The following is a 17,383-nucleotide window of genomic DNA, read 5'->3' as shown; positions in this document are numbered from 1 at the left end:
TGTATGCCCTCAGTTATTGTTGTTTTTCCCCTTTCTCTGTTTTACCATTAAATTGCTAATGGTTTTCAGGTGTCGCATTGATTCACTCTATGGTTCCCTGTCTGTTTCTGCTTACATTACACTCTCTCTAGCTCGTCCTTACCATCAGGCTTTACCTTGAGGATATGTATATATTTGTTGAGGATATATGCAGGTCTAATTGCATACAGAAGCAGAGTTAACCTGCAGCTTCCCTTCCTCTTTTAGTTGGTCTTGCTTCTATAGAATATTTCTGATGCAACATTTTCTTGGGTTAGGGTCTTCTATGTCTTCCACCAATATGCCATGCTGTGTGTGTTATGGGCTCCGTGCAGATGCTGAATGTTTGAGGGCTAAGGCACAATGATAAATGCTTCTAGCAGAAGGTTATAAATTACAGAGTGGAGGATGCTCCGCTAACTCCACTGTTTAGACAGGCCTTTATAGGGTAATAGTCACAACAGTAATTATAATTCATTATTGTAATAAAAGGGGTGATGCTCGGCTCTCTGCTGCATGTGGTAGCTCACAGCATCACCGTTAATATGAGGCGCTTATCATGGGTGTTCTGACACGGTGAGACGGGGTGTGAATGGGTGTGCAGGGCAGAGGATGAATAGGCGGGAGCTGACATTAGTGAAAAGTCTGAACTTTCCCAGAGTTGGTTCGCTATCAAATTGCCAAATTTAGATGAGAATGACGTTGAGGACTGTGGTGCTCAACGGTTCATCCATTCATCCAGTTAACACAGACAGTACTGATACAAAATAAATAAATAAGTGAGAAAATGCACTTCACCACTGTGGCAGCATTTAAAAAAACTACACTACAATTACAGATAAAACAACTTGGGCTGCAACTATTGATTGCTTTCCCTATCAATTAATCTGTGTGGTGTAAAGCTGTAGCTTCAGCCTACACGTTTTTGGGCTGCAGGAATCTTAACCTTGTGGTGTTGCTGTAATTTTTTTAGCATAGTTTCTTGCCTTATTGTCACTATTATTGCTTGCAGATCAAAATAAAATTAGTGTAGAAAAAACAATCAGCATATTATTTTCTCCGTTAATTGATGAGTCCTTGGGTCCATAAAATGTCTGAAAATAGAAAAATATCCATCATCATATCCTAAAGCCAAAGATGAGATGTTTTCACTCCTGTCTGTCCACTCTCTGTGACTGTGTCACTCACTGACCCCCAGCCCTGCTCCCTCAACGCATAACTGTAGATACCGTGTATATCCACACATGCCTCCTGTTTCCTCCCCCTTATAATCAGTGCGTGTGCCTGTGGTATACTCTTCACTCTTTATCATTCTGTACATCGTCCCTTTGCTTGTGCTAATCTCATTCCTTCATCGAGGACGGAGACGGAGAGAGAGAGAAAGCGAGGGGGAGGACCAAGGCCTGTCGGCAAAGTGAGGCTGCCAACCACAGAGCTCTGCATTAAGCCTTTTCACTGGCAGCTCAAACCGTCTCCAGCTTATGCCCACAATGCAGTCCTCCTCTTTCTCTCTCCCCCTGTCTTTATTTCTTATTCCAGTGGTAACAGCTGCCTTTTCCACTGGTTCACATTTAGTTGTAATCATTATATAGTGGCTGTGTATGCACGCAAACGGCACAATTTCTCTTGAAAGCTGACACGGTGAAGGTGTCCACTTTATCAGACTCCTCTTATACAAAGGTATGCATTGTTTAAAAGGATGTGGTAAAGTTGTATCTCTCTCTGTCTCACTGTTATCTTGGTGGTCAGGAGATAATAGAAACAGGCTGTTCAATCCTGTCGGCAGGCAGCAGTCGCTGTGAGCACCCCCACCTGCTCGTTAATGTTTTAGAGAAATAAAGCAGTCGTAAACGTACGCTCGCCATCGCCATTACACTAAAGTGTCCGCAGTAAAAACATACAGCGCTCCCATCAACCCCCGCAGGTGCACTAGGTCACAGCTGGGGGACTGCTGAGAAAAGCGGCTGGTCCTCGTTTTGATCCGAGCAGGTGAAGCATTTTGCATCTTCGTCTCTGCTGAGGAGGTCTTAGTTTTGGATCACTTCGTCACACAGCTTCAGCTGCTCATGCATGTGCAAAATCAAGGAGAATATATAAATTCCCTCATTAGTTGAGTCACCGGACTGTTGAGCGAGAGGCTGTTCAAAACATGTGATCATTAATTGGCCACATCTCGCCCCAGCCCCACAGAGCTTCTGCGCTGTTTTCCAGGTTACTGCTCCGCTCCGAGTCTCGCTCTGTACTATTGATCAGAGATACAGACAGGCTCTGCACAGCCCCATGGCGGTTTCTGCTCACACAAACATACACCAAGAAGGCTGCTGAGAAGAGAGGGAATGCCAAGCTTTCAATCCTTCATTCACCTCATCCTTTCAGCCATACCTTCAGTTTACTCGATATTTGACTTGTTATCTGCCACATTATGTAAAAATGCATTCTTAAAGTCCACTCAATGCTGATATGTTTTGAGCAGTTTGTGACAAATTGAAGTGGGTATCTTGCAAAGTTATTGTTTTTAGTGTCGAGCTCCCTCTTTGTGCCACCATCACTGCTCCGTGGAAAGATTCCCCTTGATTTGATTAACTCAGACTGCTAAAGCCTCTATTAACCTTTTAGCTTTAGCTAAAGTTTAGAATGCATTTTTGCACAGAACAGTAAACAGTGGATTTGGTTCCCCAGCTCTTACATTGAAATTGTGACCAGCCGAGAAGAGGATCAATTATAGCGACCGATGGCTGCATTAATGTGCATACAGGCATGTGAGTGTTGTTTGAAGACCGACAATGCTATTTTCTTTGCTAGTGCATATTTTTTACTGATGATTATCAAGTAGACATGATTGGAGAAAGTTTTTCTCGATACTCGAGGGTTGTAAACTTTGGTGTGCAGTCTGATAGGCTGCATTTGACTCCCGTGGTGCCTGTGACTGCGTCCACGCTGCTGATCCACAGGCACTTCATTTTGCTGTAACACTAAGCAGGAGTATACAGCGTGGAATGTGCCACATGACCAAGATTCTCCTCTGTGCGTCTCACACACACACACACACACACACAAGTGTTAACGCGAAGGGGTGCTCGTTTAAAAATAGCTGTTTGCTGTATCCCTCTGCAAATGTACAGCATTTGTGAAGACTGATGTATGATCTTGTCATGGATACAGAACGTGTGGGAAAGTGAGACACGGAGCCTTTAAAGGAGCGCAACTAACCAGAGCTGAGGAACCAAAGCTGAGGAAGATAACCTGACAACCGTGTCTTCATCACAGTCTCCCCGACAATGATTGTCAGACAACTGGACATCTTCACTGCCGTGGTGGTGAATGTGTGCATGTGTGGGTGTGTGTTTGTTATCTACTCTTTGTGGTTGTGTTTAGGTGTGCAACACTGAGACAGAAGAGGTTGTCTGTGTTTGCACTGGGGGTCATCTCTATTTTGACAGCAGGCTTTGACAGCCAGTAATTGGTTTCCTTTTCCATGCCTCTCAAAGCTCCCGCAGAAAAAGCAATTTTAGGAGCCAATCAATTCAAATTCCAGCTCACTCAAGATAGAAAAGCCTGTGCAGCTTTAACCTCCTTCGCTGTCCATGAGATAGCTGGTCTGATAATCTGCTCCTGTACCCCCTCCAACCCAACCCCAGTTTCCACACATACAGACACACACACACGCACACACACACTACCCCTGTCTTTCTGTCGCCCATGAGGGGAGGCTCTCATTTCCGCTTTCTCTTGAAAGCAATTGAGTGTGATAATAGGAGTTTATACTGTAAATGCTTGGGGTGCATATTTAACCCAAGACTGAATGAACCTGGAAACACAGTGCATCTCTGTCCATGTGTCTCCTTCTCACATGCACACAATATACATGTGCGCCCACATACACACTATTCTTTACATTCAAAAACACTCAGTACACGCATCCAATCGTCACACACATACTGTCACACGTGCATTAACGGGCATGCAGACGCACAAATGAGCGCACCGGTACACAGGTACACCCACATACATACCAACACACACACACACACACACACACAGAGAGCTGTGTTTGCCTGCTGGCTTCGCCCCTCTGAAGGGAAGAAACACATCATTTAACCAAACTGGTCAACTGAGAACTAATTTCTCTTTTGTAGTTACTGCCCGAGGACCCAAGGGTTTGCAGAGTTTATATTGGCAATCAGCAGCGTACTGATTCTTTGTGCAGAAACTCCTTAACAACTTAGTTTGGATTTTGATCAGAACGCTGACTCTGATACCTCAGTGCCCTGCTGCTTAGCACAGGGGAGATTTTCATCACTGCAGCCTGGGCCCAGTTTCCATCGACCACACATACTGCCATTGTGTCTTCTCTGGGCGACTTGACTGTAAGAGAGCATGTAGTCAACCAACAGGGCTTTGCACCATCTTCATCAGTGTCGAGCATTGTGCATCCTCCATACTTCCGTAATACTTTTGCAATTTATTGCAGGTATTTTGGAGGGTCCTTATATTCGCTAACGACAACACTGACTGACGATATTCCTCCTCCTTCATGTTCGTAGCAGGTGTCATGTCATGGTTATGTCATTCTCATTCACACCCCTTCAAATAAAGTGGTGCCAAGATATGTCTTTTGAATCCATCAGCATGAAAGCTATTTATCCCTGTGAACCATCGCATCGGCACTTGCTTGTTGTAATTGTCAGCGAGGTTATTAGGCATATTAGCTAGCCCAGCTTAATTTCCATGTCATTTAGTTCCTCATTAAATCTTACTCTCACTCTCTCCCTGTGCACCCCACCTCGCCAACTTCTCCATCACGTCCAATTCCCCCACCCAAAAAAAAGATTAAGCTAGCATGGCAATGAAGGGCAAATGCATAATACCCTGGTGTCAAGGATTCAGGCAAATGGTGTTACGTTACAGCAAATCCCTGCTCGAGCCAATCTCCACCGTCCATCTGCTGCCAGCCTCCTGCGTCTAAAGTTGAAAGTCTTTGGCGAGCGGTTGGCAAAGTGACTGGGTCTTACAGTCATGGTGATTGTTTGGTGGGAGAAAGGGAGCGGTTCGGTGAATGATGGGGGGGTGATGACTATCGTCTCTCTCTCTCTCTCTCTCTCTGTGCAGCTCGTCATGGCAAGAGGGGCTCGGCCGCAGAGGCAGAGGCAGTATTAGCTCCCAGGCTGAGCCCGGCTCCTGTCACTGCCGCGATAGCTGTCACGCTAACACCCCCACCGCTATCATTGGAGCACTTATGAGCCTGTCACTCACCTGGGAGAGAGGGAGCAAAGGAAGGGGGTGGGGGGGATCGAGAAGGGAAGAGTGTGCTGAGGGAGATATGTAGAGGAGAGGGGAGACAGTGGCGTTGGAGGCGGAGCTCGGGATGCAGGGAGGAAAGTGAGGTAAAGAGAAAAGAAAGATAAGGGAGGAGGGGGAGGGAGGGATAGGCAGGAATGCAAAAAGAGAGAGGAGGAGAAGCAGTTGAGTGGCATTAAATGATGAGGTCATCGAACACGACAGATGAAAACTCAAAGGTTAATATAAGAACCTGACTGGAGTCCCAAACACCTCACAAGTATTTAGCGTCTCTTTCTCTACTCGCTCAGCCAGATGTGCGTCGGTGCACTCGACAACAAAGCGAGGACCATTTTTGACATTAGAAAGAGACGTTGATTCACCATCCAGGACGGTGAGGTGGAAGCTCTCTGCGAAATTACAGGCTCGAGCTAAAGAGCACGACGTCGCTTTTAGAAGGAGGAAAAGCACATTGATAGCTGCGGTTGTTCTATCTGTGAGAGGCATCGTAGACGGGACAGATGCACACACACATGATCATGAGTGCGTTCGATGTAAAAAAAAAGCACAGATATTTCCTAACATCGTCAAATGTGCACACATACATCCACATTCACAGCCAAGAAAAGGTTCAGCATTACTTAACACGCGTTTTGGCGCGTTTGCTTGTGTTTACACCCTGACATTAGATTCATATCATTCAACGCACATTAACACACTCTCACACAAATTTGTAAGAGTATAAGTCAAAGGCACACACACACACACACACACACACACGCAGTCCTACATAATAGGGTCGGTATCAGGGCATCACTGAATCACAGTGACCAGCATCGTGGTTGACAGAGCAGGCTGCAGACACGTTCGAGTTTGGCCCTTCAACTGACTGCAGAGCCACTGAAGTGAAACTCTATTACAACAGCCTCTCCAGCCACGATCCATCAGCGGCGACACAACACCCCGCGTGTGTCGGCGCATGTGTGCACATACGCACGGCCGTGCTTACAAAGACAGATTGTGTTAATGTGGCGTTGCATAAAGTACAAGATTCCTGATAGTGTTGATCTTCATGTTGCATTTCTTCGACACCCCTTTTATCTGCAAAACATATGACGGCAAAGCCGTTGCTTTTGTGGCAGTGATGGGTCATGTGGATGAGGAAAATGCCTGTTTTCCCAGATTTAATCCAATAAACACCTCTGAAGTGTGGCTTGCATGTTTTAACATAAAGTCATACAGTCATAGACAGCTGTGAGAGTGAGACATTTAGGAAAATGAGCAAAGCTCACTGACAGATGATTTTTATGCATCATGTCCTTAAAAAGAGTTGTTAACCTCACACAAGCACGCGCACGCACACACATGCACACACGCACAGGCACAAGTGTATGCTGAGAAGTAATAACTGATATTAACATGAAATGGAAACCTCAGTATTACTCTTTAAATTACAATGTAATTCCAGTGATGGTGTCGCAGCACTTTGTACCTGGCTCACTGTGCCTCTGGCGCTCTTAACAGGAACACACACTTTAAAACTTGATTTTGAGTTGGGGGGGGGGGGGGGGGGGGGGGGGTTGTTTTTCCACATGGCAACACATTTGCAAATGAATCTTGAAAGAGTATGAAAGATTTAAGTGAGTAAGGTGAAGCAAAGCCTAGTTGAGTAGTAGTTGAGAAACAACAAAAGGAAGTCCGGATGAGAAACCAAGCCGATGGAAGACAGAAGCTCAATGTGCTATAAAAGTTTACAAGGAAGTAAACCTGATTTTAAGAGTAAACTCATTTTTCCCTGCTTCTTCTGCCCAGGCTACAGACGGAGATGCGGGCACATTTGGGATTGTGCGTTACTCCTTCAGTGACGAGCCAGACCAGTAAGATACAGCTTCACAGTCACACACACACACACACACATACACAGACACACAAATACACAGACAGTCCACACAAACACAGAATCACATACATTTTTCATCTATTTGGCCACTTGTGAATGATTGTACTCTTTCTGCCACACAGCCTCGCCAGAGACAGCTGAGGTGCAATGATGTTTGGCACTTTTCTTTACTCCCGCTCTCTCGCCACAAATTTACAGAGTTACACACACACACAGATAAAAACATGCATAATCCATTCATTCATTCATTATCTTCAGCATCCAAAGAACACAATTAGCGTGGCTTTCTACTAAATTTGTTTCTCTGTTACTCTCACTGAGCTGCGGGTTTGTGTGAGAAAAACATTCAGACTGATAACATTTTTTCTCTTTACAACAATATGCTTTTTTACTCTTATGGCAAACCTATTTTGTTTAAACAAGGAGCTTTTCTCAATGCGAGGACATTCATGAAATGCAGCTGTTTTTATCTTCAGTTAACTTGGATGAGACAGTTCAGAGATAAATTGTAATGTGCTTTTTACCATGGCTCAAAGAAACCATTAACTATTCAGTACATCTCACAACCAGATTAGAAAAAAGAAACAGATAAAAGAAAAATTCAACAGTAGAGCAATTGCAGATTAGTGAGCACCTCCCAACCACTTGCACTTTTTATCTGATGTCTGTGCAATGCCTCCACTGTCTTTGATTTCATGTTTTCCTTGTTAGGGCATGAAAATTGAATATGTTGTAATGATGTACAAACATGTCGACTTATGTTCTTTGAGCGAATGCTAACCGCTAAGAAGAACAGAATAAGTCAATACAGTTCCGATGCTGCAATTTACCTAATGCTAATGCTAAATGCTAACCGCTACCTGCTAAGAGGAACAGAAGAAGACAATACAGCTAGATTTGCCTATACTGTTAATGTTATCTGCTAGATGCCAATACTAACTGCTTTAGCTATTGTTAGCTGCTACAATGCTACCACAGGCCTAGATGCCACATGTAACTGCCAATTGCCACACAACCATCATCTACCCCTGCCTCTCACCAACTGCACCAATAAAAGCGGGGTGGGTATACAAACCCTGGTTCGGGTAGGGGGTAGAAAGTAAAGAGGTAGAGTCAAAGATGAAAGTAGGGATTGGATACAGACCCTTGTTTGGGTAGGGGGTAGAAAATTTAGAGGGTGCTGAAGGTGGAGGCCTAATCCACAGACTAGATTTAACAGCCTCTTCTAACATTTCCATCAAGAAGCAAACAAAACAGGAAAACAACCAACTCTGTATCTTACAACAAGCGATAACATGACATGAAAATATCTTGTTATGGTGGAACTTGCCTCTTGCAGGTTTTCATTGGACGATGAGACGGGCTGGGTCATTCTGCGGGCCAATCTGGACTACGAGTTGATGCGGCGCTTCACGCTGACCGTGCTGGCGAGGGACGGCGGCGGGGAGGAGACGACGGGAAGGATCCGCGTCAATGTGTTGGACGTCAACGACAACGCGCCTCTGTTCCAGAAGGAGGCGTATGTGGGCTCGCTGAGAGAGAACGAACAGGCTGTCCAGCCGGTGGCGCGAGTCAGGGTGTGTTTAAAACACACACTATATGAGTTTTAATAGAGACGCATGAGGCCAAGAGTACAAGACAGTAAAACTGTCCCGTTTATAGCTGCTGTAAAACACTCCATAAACATACACCTGTGACCATCACTGATTTTAAATATTAATACGCTAAACCAAAATCAATTCTCGTATTGGTATTGTAGTGTTGCTTAGCAATTGTTTGGCTGCAGTAAATGTTCTACATTGCTAGACCAAAAAAACATGTTTGTTTATCATTGATTTAAAATTCAATTATTCCTATTTGTAAATTGTAAAAGTCAGATTGCCAGCAGTGAGCTGGGGTGCGGTTCATTTGAAAGACACACACACATACACACATGTAGGTGTAGCAGGCCTGTGTACTCACTCAAACATACCTGCAATTTGACACTGTGCACACATTCACATTCACATAAAACCTGCAGCAGGAAGAGCTCATCCTCATCAAATACTGCCAGTAATCACACTCACTAGCCTCTGGTTTCCTCTGTGTCACAGTAATCATGCAGTTATGTGTTTGTGTGCGCTGTATCCAAGAGGAACAGGTCGGCCCGGCGTGTTGGCCATCAGTCACTGCCACACAAAAGGCAGAGGCACACAGGCACAATGGTAACTATTGGCTCAGCGTTTCCTTTGATTGCGCCCTCGAGAGAAAGGCTATTACGTCCCTTGTGGCGGTGGGTACAGCGGCGGCCTGCCCCGCCACGCTGCACTGTGTGGCGCCTTGCCTTTACGTTGTGGGAGCTGAGCTGATGACTGGACTCAACGCTTGGCTCACTGTGTTTGATTAGTCTGAGCTAACCTTAAACACTGCGGATATTAATGCGCTGCCCGAGAGCAACGGGGAAGCCAGTCGCACAATTCTGCGTGTCAGCGATTTGCCCCGCGACCTACTCTACACGCACACACACACACAAAAAAAACTCAAACACGCACGCTACTTTGGAAAGCGGCGAGAGAAGGAGGAAAGAGGGCAAAAACTGAAATAGATGGAAGCAGAGGATGTGTTGAGACTAAGAAAAGTGAGGCTTTTCTGCTGTTTGCTTCTTCCCATTTCCCCAAAACGCCTGGGAGGTTTGTGCCTCCTACTACAGCGCTTATGCTTTCTAGCAGCTAAACCTTTTTAAAAATTTTCTCTGCACTTCTCCTTCCTTTGCAACTCATCTATTTGATTTGCTGCCCACAACTCCTCTTACCTTTGAGTGGTAAACGATCTAATACGAAACTATTTGTCGAAATTTGATATAGGAAGACAGCCTGGAAGAGAGCAGTCACAGCTTAGGAAGTTGTGGGGGAAGAAAGGTATTGCTTACTCAACACTTTGGCGTTAAATCAAAGAGTAGAGATATGCGTGTTGTGGAGAGATACAAGTAAGTGTTTTTGACAACCTGTCCAGCCTCTAATGATGCCAGTGAGGCCTAGTAGACTCTCCTCACAGCCGGAGGACTCATGTTTAAGTTCCTGCCAACTTGAGAATAATGAGGGGGTGTCATCATTGTTGTTGATGTTTTTGTGGATTAGCCCTGCAAAGTATAGTTTCGTCTGTCCTCTTCCTGATTGGCTTGTCTTGGCTCGGTTGGTGTTCATCCAGTATTGACGCCTGCACCGCTAATAGCCAGAATCAGCTTTAATCTGTCCAATAACATGCCATCACTAAGTGACAGCTTCCTGGCTGCACACATATGCACAGACTCACACATGCCCATGCTGCGCAAACATGCACATATAAACATTAGCGCTGTCTGCTGCAGCATCTGTCCTGTTGTCCTGTCTGTCGCCTTGCCTCAATCACTCAAAACTTCTTCTCTCTGTGGACCTGCGACTGTCATTGAAGCATATGTTAAAGGCACTCCCGTCTACCACTCTCACACCGCTGTCCGCCCACCCACAGGCAACAGATGAGGATTCTCCACCCAACAACTTCCTGACATACACCATCACTTCAGCCTCGTCCTTCCCCCATTACTTCAGCATCGTCATGGTGGAGGGCTACGCAGGTATGCTCACCTTGAGGAGCATGAAGCCGCAATCTATAATCATTGGTGGAGGAAGTATTCAGGTCTTTTAGTTAAGTAAAAACACTAATATAACTCTACAAAAATCCTGCATTAAAATATAATGTTAGTAAAAGTATGTCAGTATAATCAGGAAGATATATGTTAAGTATTAAAAGTAAAGTACTCTGAGTGTTATACTATTTATATATGTATTATTTCTCATGCATTAATAGAAAAGCAGGATTTCACTGGTGTGGTTGGTTGAGTTTGTGTAAGAATACAGCTATTGATTATTTTCAGCACAGATTCATCTGCTGATTATTTTCTCCATGAATCGATTGATCGTTTTGTCTGTAGAAAATCTAACAATAATGAGAAATGTCGTCACAATTACTCAGAGCCTTCACAAAGCCTGTGTTGTCGAAAAAGTCCAAACCTCTAAATTATTCAACAGAAATTGAAATAATTACACTAGTTAAAAGAAAAAGCGGCAAGTCTTTACGTTTGTGAAGCTGGAACCATCAAACGTGTTTATATGAAAACTTACTTTTATCATGAGAGATTTTATTTATAATATAAAATATATATAATAGATTTTATAAGCTCTTTATATGTTTTTTTATGTAAAGTGAGTAGCATCTAAAGCTGTCAGATAAATGCAGTGGATTTAAAAGTATAATACCTCCCTTTGAAATGTAGTAGACTACTAATCCACAACTTTCCAAAGTTATGATGTCACTGCAGGTCCCAAATAAAAACACATTTAGCATGAAACCCCACCTTCCTCCTCTCTCCCCCCTCCTTCCATCAGTGATCAGTGTGACCAGGCCTCTGGACTACGAGCAAGTTCCCAACGGGATGATCTACTTGACAGTGATGGCCAAAGACGGAGGAAACCCAGCCCTCAACAGCACCGTCCCTGTCACGGTGGAGGTGATTGTAAGTACAACCCTGCAAAATGCGCCCTCTTCCTAATGTGGCAGCTGTCACTACTTGCACACGCTGAACCTTGCAAGTACATTAGTCTTTTTTTTTTTCGCTAGTCGTCTCTGTCATCTGCGGTACGCTTTCAGCAACCTATGGGCGTTCCCTTACTTTTATGTAAATGTACTAGCAGCTGTTATTTGATGTTTAATGTCACTGTCATGGATCAGGAGGTCGGTAAATGTTCTCAGAAACAGAGAACAGAGTCCAACCTCAGCCGGTCCGGTGAATCTCCAGTTCTTTCATAGGGGTCGCTGAGGTCAGGCCAGTCCATTTCAGGTATCATCATTAATATTCAACACTTTCAGCTGATGGGACACTCTATTACAGACACATGCACAGCCACACATTTACACCTGCCTAGTTGGTTGTGTACTTGAATATTACCAGCAGCCAGCCAGTCCTCAACCAAATGCAAATCTAACTGTCCTCAAGATTTCATCATAAGCAGTCACGAGTTTAGACACTGATTAAAAAATATATATAATGAAAAAAATGTTCATGCATCTTTGATCAATAGAATATAATTACTTAGCACAAAATTAATAAGCAACCAAAAGAGCTGCCAACGTACAACTACAGGATGCTGATTGATCCTGTTCTGTCTACTTCGTATCTTGTGAACACTGTGAGCGGTTCAGTAGAAGGGTTTGTGTTCAGTCATTGCAGTGACACTGAGCTTCTGCACTGTCTGTTTGTTTTTTGGCTCCAGAAAGGTACTTGAATAGTTAAAAACTTGCTTGTTTTTCTTCTTCCTCTTAGCTGAGCATCTTTTTAATTCTCGCCTTTTTTTTTTTTTTAACATATCTTCAAGCGTGGCATTTTTTTCCCCATGGTATTTAATGACTCTTTTGGTGCTGCGGCAGACACACCCTGTGACAAATTCCTCACAGTCTCCCCACGTTCAAAGGCTCGGTCTCCAAACTTTTACAGAACTCTTTTCATTTAAGTTCCCCTCAGATGTGACTCTGAGAAATGCCGAGATTTGGGAGAGGAGCTGTTACACCATGTGCACTGAAAGAGGACTAAGCCCTCTCGTATTTATCTAAATGTTGATCCAGTGTGTTACAGGCGTCTGCCAGCTCGTGGTGGATCATTTCATGTGTCTTCAACTTCACTAACATATTGGATTTCAGTATTTTCTCACCGTCTGAAACGTTCTGAGTACCATGTCTGACTACAGCTTTGTTTGCAGTTTTATCGCCGCCTGTGCAGCTATCTGAGCTTCCAGTCCTGTTGCTTTTGTCAGTCTTATCACTAAATGTCTTATTTTAAGGCACTGGAGGAAGTCACAGCCGTGTACTCGCACATACAATGGATCAGAGAGACTTGAGAAAATAAGATACTCTGCGCAAGGTTCTGGGTCCTAATTCTACAAGATAATCCCACTGTTTCTGTTGCATGTCTTCCTGCAACCGGATTGCATTAAATTGGACTTTATTGTTTTGTTAATCTTTCTAATTCACGACATCCCTATGTTATCTTTTGTAATAGGCCATGCCATGATGTCATGTACTGGCAGTCTGCTGTTACATGGTTCTATTGGTTCCTTGCATAATGCTTTTCTAGCTTTCTACGCTCACTGTATCTTGCTAAACTCGGATCTGACTGCGTTGATTTTGTCACATGATTTAGAACAAGGCAGTGAGCGGATCATGTCTTGTCTGTTAACACAACACACCTGAGATGTTTTATTTTCAAATGGTTATGAATATCTTTTTGTTCTTTGCATATGATGAGAAACTGAAGATACTATTTGATGCATTTTCAGCTTTAAGTTTTTTGTTGTCCAACACTGCATTTTATATCTTTCACTATTAGCAATAACATATCTCTATAATGTATTGCTGCTTTTGCCACCTCTGTCAGTCTGTCAAGCTCAAAATTTAAAAAGTCTAGTCCTCACTCACAGTAGATCAGAATTTGAAAAGCAAGAATAACATTAGACTCTGTGTGGCTTCATACTTCTCTGTTGCAGAGTGAGAATCTTACTCTGCATTTTCAAATAGGTCCTAATGGAATTCATCTAAACCATTCGTAATGTAAATGTGGTGCACATAGTGTACTATTCTGCACAGCATATGTCAGGGGTTATCTTTTAAATCTGTTTCTGTATTTTCCTCTCGACTTTTAAGCAGTAAACGTGAATGTTGATCTTTGCTAAGATACTATGAATATAGCAATAAAAATATAATGAGCAACCAGAACTCACGTCTTCACATCCCCACCGGCCCTTAAGCTAATTTCCCCTGACAGGCATCCATTATACACGTCACTTTTTGTCATAAAAGAAGAGATGACAGAGTAGAATGGATGAATCCAGCTGGAGTATTCTTGCATATGCAAGGACAGTAAGCATATCTATACACATCCCACACGAGGGAGAAATAGTGTGTAAAGAATGAAGGAATCTACGCTGGAATGCAAAAACCAGCAGGGAAAGACGTGCACAATGCTGGATCCCCTCTATGTCTCTCTGCCGCTCTCTCTCTCTGTCCTCCACAGTGTCGTGACTCACACCACAGGGGTTTATCAGTAGCTGGCAGCATCAGGCGCACACAATGCTTTGCACCAGTGTAACACAGAGCCCAGATAGATAATGGTGCCAGTGACTGTTGTTAAAGTGTTAACATTTCTCAGCAGCTCACACAGTGGGGAGCCTCTCTGCGAATAGCCACACAACTGGATGTGTTGGTGTGAAATAGAGTCTAATTCAATGAGTGGGAGGTTGTGAGAAAAATGCTCAGGGGAAGTCCACGTGACAGCGGATGCGGCTCCATGTTGTAGTCATTCATTCCTGTCAAATTATGGGTCTTGATTACCCTTTGTTTTAAGGCAATGCCATTATTAATAATGTTTTGAATGATTTTCGCGCCAATGATTGCAAATGTGTCTTCTTTTTAATATCTGCCGCGGCTTTTGCATTACGCCACGCTTTCCAGGCCCGCTTTTCCTCACTCCTGCACTTCTAAAGCAATGAACACTGCCTGGTTAGGATAGTTTGTTTAGGTTTTATATATATATATATATATATATATATATATATATATATATACACACACACATATTTGTGTAATTGAAGGACAGAAACAGAAGCCAGTGCAACTAAAAACAGTTTGAAACAAAGTTTAAAGACAGTGGTCTGTGAAGATTTCAGTTTAATCAGCTGACTAGCCGCCACCAAAGAGATACTACTGTTTTACTATTAAAAATGTGTTGTCCTCCTCAGTGGCTTTACTCCCAATATGTTAATCTCAGTGCTAATGTGTGATGACAGCTTCAAAGCCGTTTTAGTTCCTCTTTTTTTTTAAGCACCATTTGCATTCTCTCATTGTCTAGCACGTTGATTTGAGCTGCTGTTGATGTTTATACCTCCTCCAGGACGAAAACGACAACCCACCCGAGTTCAGCAAGCCGTCCTACATCGTCAAAATCCCAGAGAACATTATTGCCGGTGAGTCACTTTATACATTCGGGGTTACAGTTTAGTTGCTAGAACGCATTTTCTGGTCTGCGCAACCAGCACAGCACTTAAACACTCCAAACAGCTCCAACACCGTGTGTAGCACATACGGTCACCTCTCACTTGAATTGCCTTGCTATTAGCACACTCAACAAATAGCTTTGCTTTCTTGGGGGTATGTTTTTTATGTTTTATTTTATTTGCCTCCTCTGGCCTCTACTGTCTTATTTGCTCTGATTTTGCATAATGTTTTTAAATGCTCAGCCAGAATGCAGGATATTGACTATTCAAGGCAAAATCACTGGCTGCTATATTCATTCTCATGCATGCATTCAGAAGACTCTTTTATCCCAGACAATAGATTAGTTTCCAGTCGCTAGAGGGAAATGAAATGTTTGAGCGCCCCTTTCTCTCTCTGAGCTCCAGCAGACGCTGGCCACTTTTTGTGTCTCGGCCCCGATTTGAAGGAGCACACAGATGAGCGGCTTGGACCGGGGCTGAGGTTTAGGGGACTATGGCTAAAGTGCTTGGCCCTGAGCTAGGGGCCTAAGGTTTGGGCTGCAAGGCTGAGCTCAGGGCTAGCCCTGCGGCTCTGGCCAGCCTATCATCCCCCTGCCTGCCAGGGTATTGATCAGGCCTGTGCCAAGAATGGGCTGTGCCAAACAAGCTGATAATCCACTAATCCATAAACCCACTCACTGCCATGCCATCAGTTGAGCTGTGGATGGGGGCGGTGAAGAAATTAGCTCTCTGAATGCCATTTCAGTCTGTCTCTGCAGCTTGTCTCTCTGTGTCTGTCTTCCCTCTTTACTAGATTTCACATATTTTCCCCATAACTCCGTCTCTCAGTTCATTTTTTTTTTTGCCTCCTCTCTCCCACTCCGTGAGGTGTAACTTTCTTTCTGTCTTGCTCCCCTCATCCCTCCCTTCCCCTCCTCCACAGGGGCGACCGTGCTGCTTGTGAATGCTACTGATTTGGACGCCTCGAGGGAGTTTGGCCAGGCCTCGCTCATCTACTCCCTGGAGGGCTCCTCTCAGTTCCGACTCAACTCGCGCTCAGGTGTGTGCGTGTGTGCATGTGCACACGTGCAAGTGTATGTATTTTCTGAAACTTGTAATTGAGAGAGAATTTTCTGAGCTCTGATTCCACATTTTATATCAAATTTGAATTTTTGGGGATCGTCCTGCTGTCATTTCTTGCTTGGCCTGAAAATGACTATATGCACCTGTGCTTATTTCCATCGGTGTCCGCAGCATCTTTTTCGCTTTCCTTCTTAAGCTCTTCTTGCTTGTGTGCACACTGTGACTGGGTCGTGTGGGGTTTTTTTTCTCGCGTCAGTTCGTCCTGACATATTAGCAGCTGCTTTTTGACGCGACATGTCACTTTTTATATTTTTGATCTGTTTACATGTGTGTCTCAGGAGAGATCACCACCACAGCCCTGCTGGACCGAGAGCTGAAGTCAGAGTACATCCTGATAGTCAGAGCTGTGGACGGAGGGGTGGGCCCTCAGCAGAAGACTGGAATCGCCACGGTAACCACTTTGCAGTTACCATCCTTCTGATCCTACCTCCAGCTGTTTAATCAATGTTGAATCAATAATCATTTGGGGTATATTCTATTACACCTATGTCTTGTACCATGATTTTTTGCCTCATAGCCCGTGATGGTCAAAGGTCTTTTATATAACTGAAATCATAAATAGCTAATTTCTCATTTACTTCTATGTCCCTAACTCCCACTTTGTTCAGGTGAACATCACCATCCTGGACATCAATGACAACGCCCCAGTGTGGAGAGACGAGCCATACCATGCCAACGTAGTGGAGATGAGCCCAATAAACACCGACGTTATATCTGTGAGTGCACCTAGCTGGTAAACTAGCAGGTGGTTAACTAAATGATGATTAAAACAGTGCAAATGAACATAATAAATCTAAGCATTTGGGGTTTTTTTTTTTTTTTTTTTTTTTTTTTTTTTAGGGATTTGTTTATTGAAATGTTGGCCTCTACTTTTAAATATGTAAATGTGATGTAGAGAGAGTGCCAGTATCCCTGAACGGTGGTTTTCTCATAAAAACAAAAAGTGTGCTTTAATAAAAAATACATGGTTTCAGAGCACAGTGATCAAAATGTGAAGATTGGAAAT

General features: G+C 43.7%; 1 protein-coding gene across 2 annotated transcripts in view; it reads left to right on the top strand.

The window, feature by feature from the left end:
* cdh23 (cadherin-related 23) overlaps positions 1-17,383 on the top strand; it is a 141,826-nt gene that overhangs the window by 80,597 nt on the left and 43,846 nt on the right. For both annotated transcript variants that reach the window (XM_041947075.1, XM_041947076.1), the window contains exons 13-20: positions 7,108-7,172; positions 8,535-8,772; positions 10,682-10,787; positions 11,599-11,726; positions 15,153-15,225; positions 16,178-16,294; positions 16,656-16,768; positions 16,986-17,093. In XM_041947075.1, the coding sequence (XP_041803009.1) occupies positions 7,108-7,172; positions 8,535-8,772; positions 10,682-10,787; positions 11,599-11,726; positions 15,153-15,225; positions 16,178-16,294; positions 16,656-16,768; positions 16,986-17,093 (948 nt within the window). The remainder of the gene's footprint in view (positions 1-7,107; positions 7,173-8,534; positions 8,773-10,681; positions 10,788-11,598; positions 11,727-15,152; positions 15,226-16,177; positions 16,295-16,655; positions 16,769-16,985; positions 17,094-17,383) is intronic.

The sequence above is a fragment of the Chelmon rostratus genome, chromosome 11 (assembly GCF_017976325.1).
Source record: "Chelmon rostratus isolate fCheRos1 chromosome 11, fCheRos1.pri, whole genome shotgun sequence".
NCBI classification, from domain to species: domain Eukaryota; kingdom Metazoa; phylum Chordata; class Actinopteri; order Chaetodontiformes; family Chaetodontidae; genus Chelmon; species Chelmon rostratus.
Note: the sequence above shows the minus strand (reverse complement) of the source record. Positions and strands in the feature narration are given on the sequence as shown.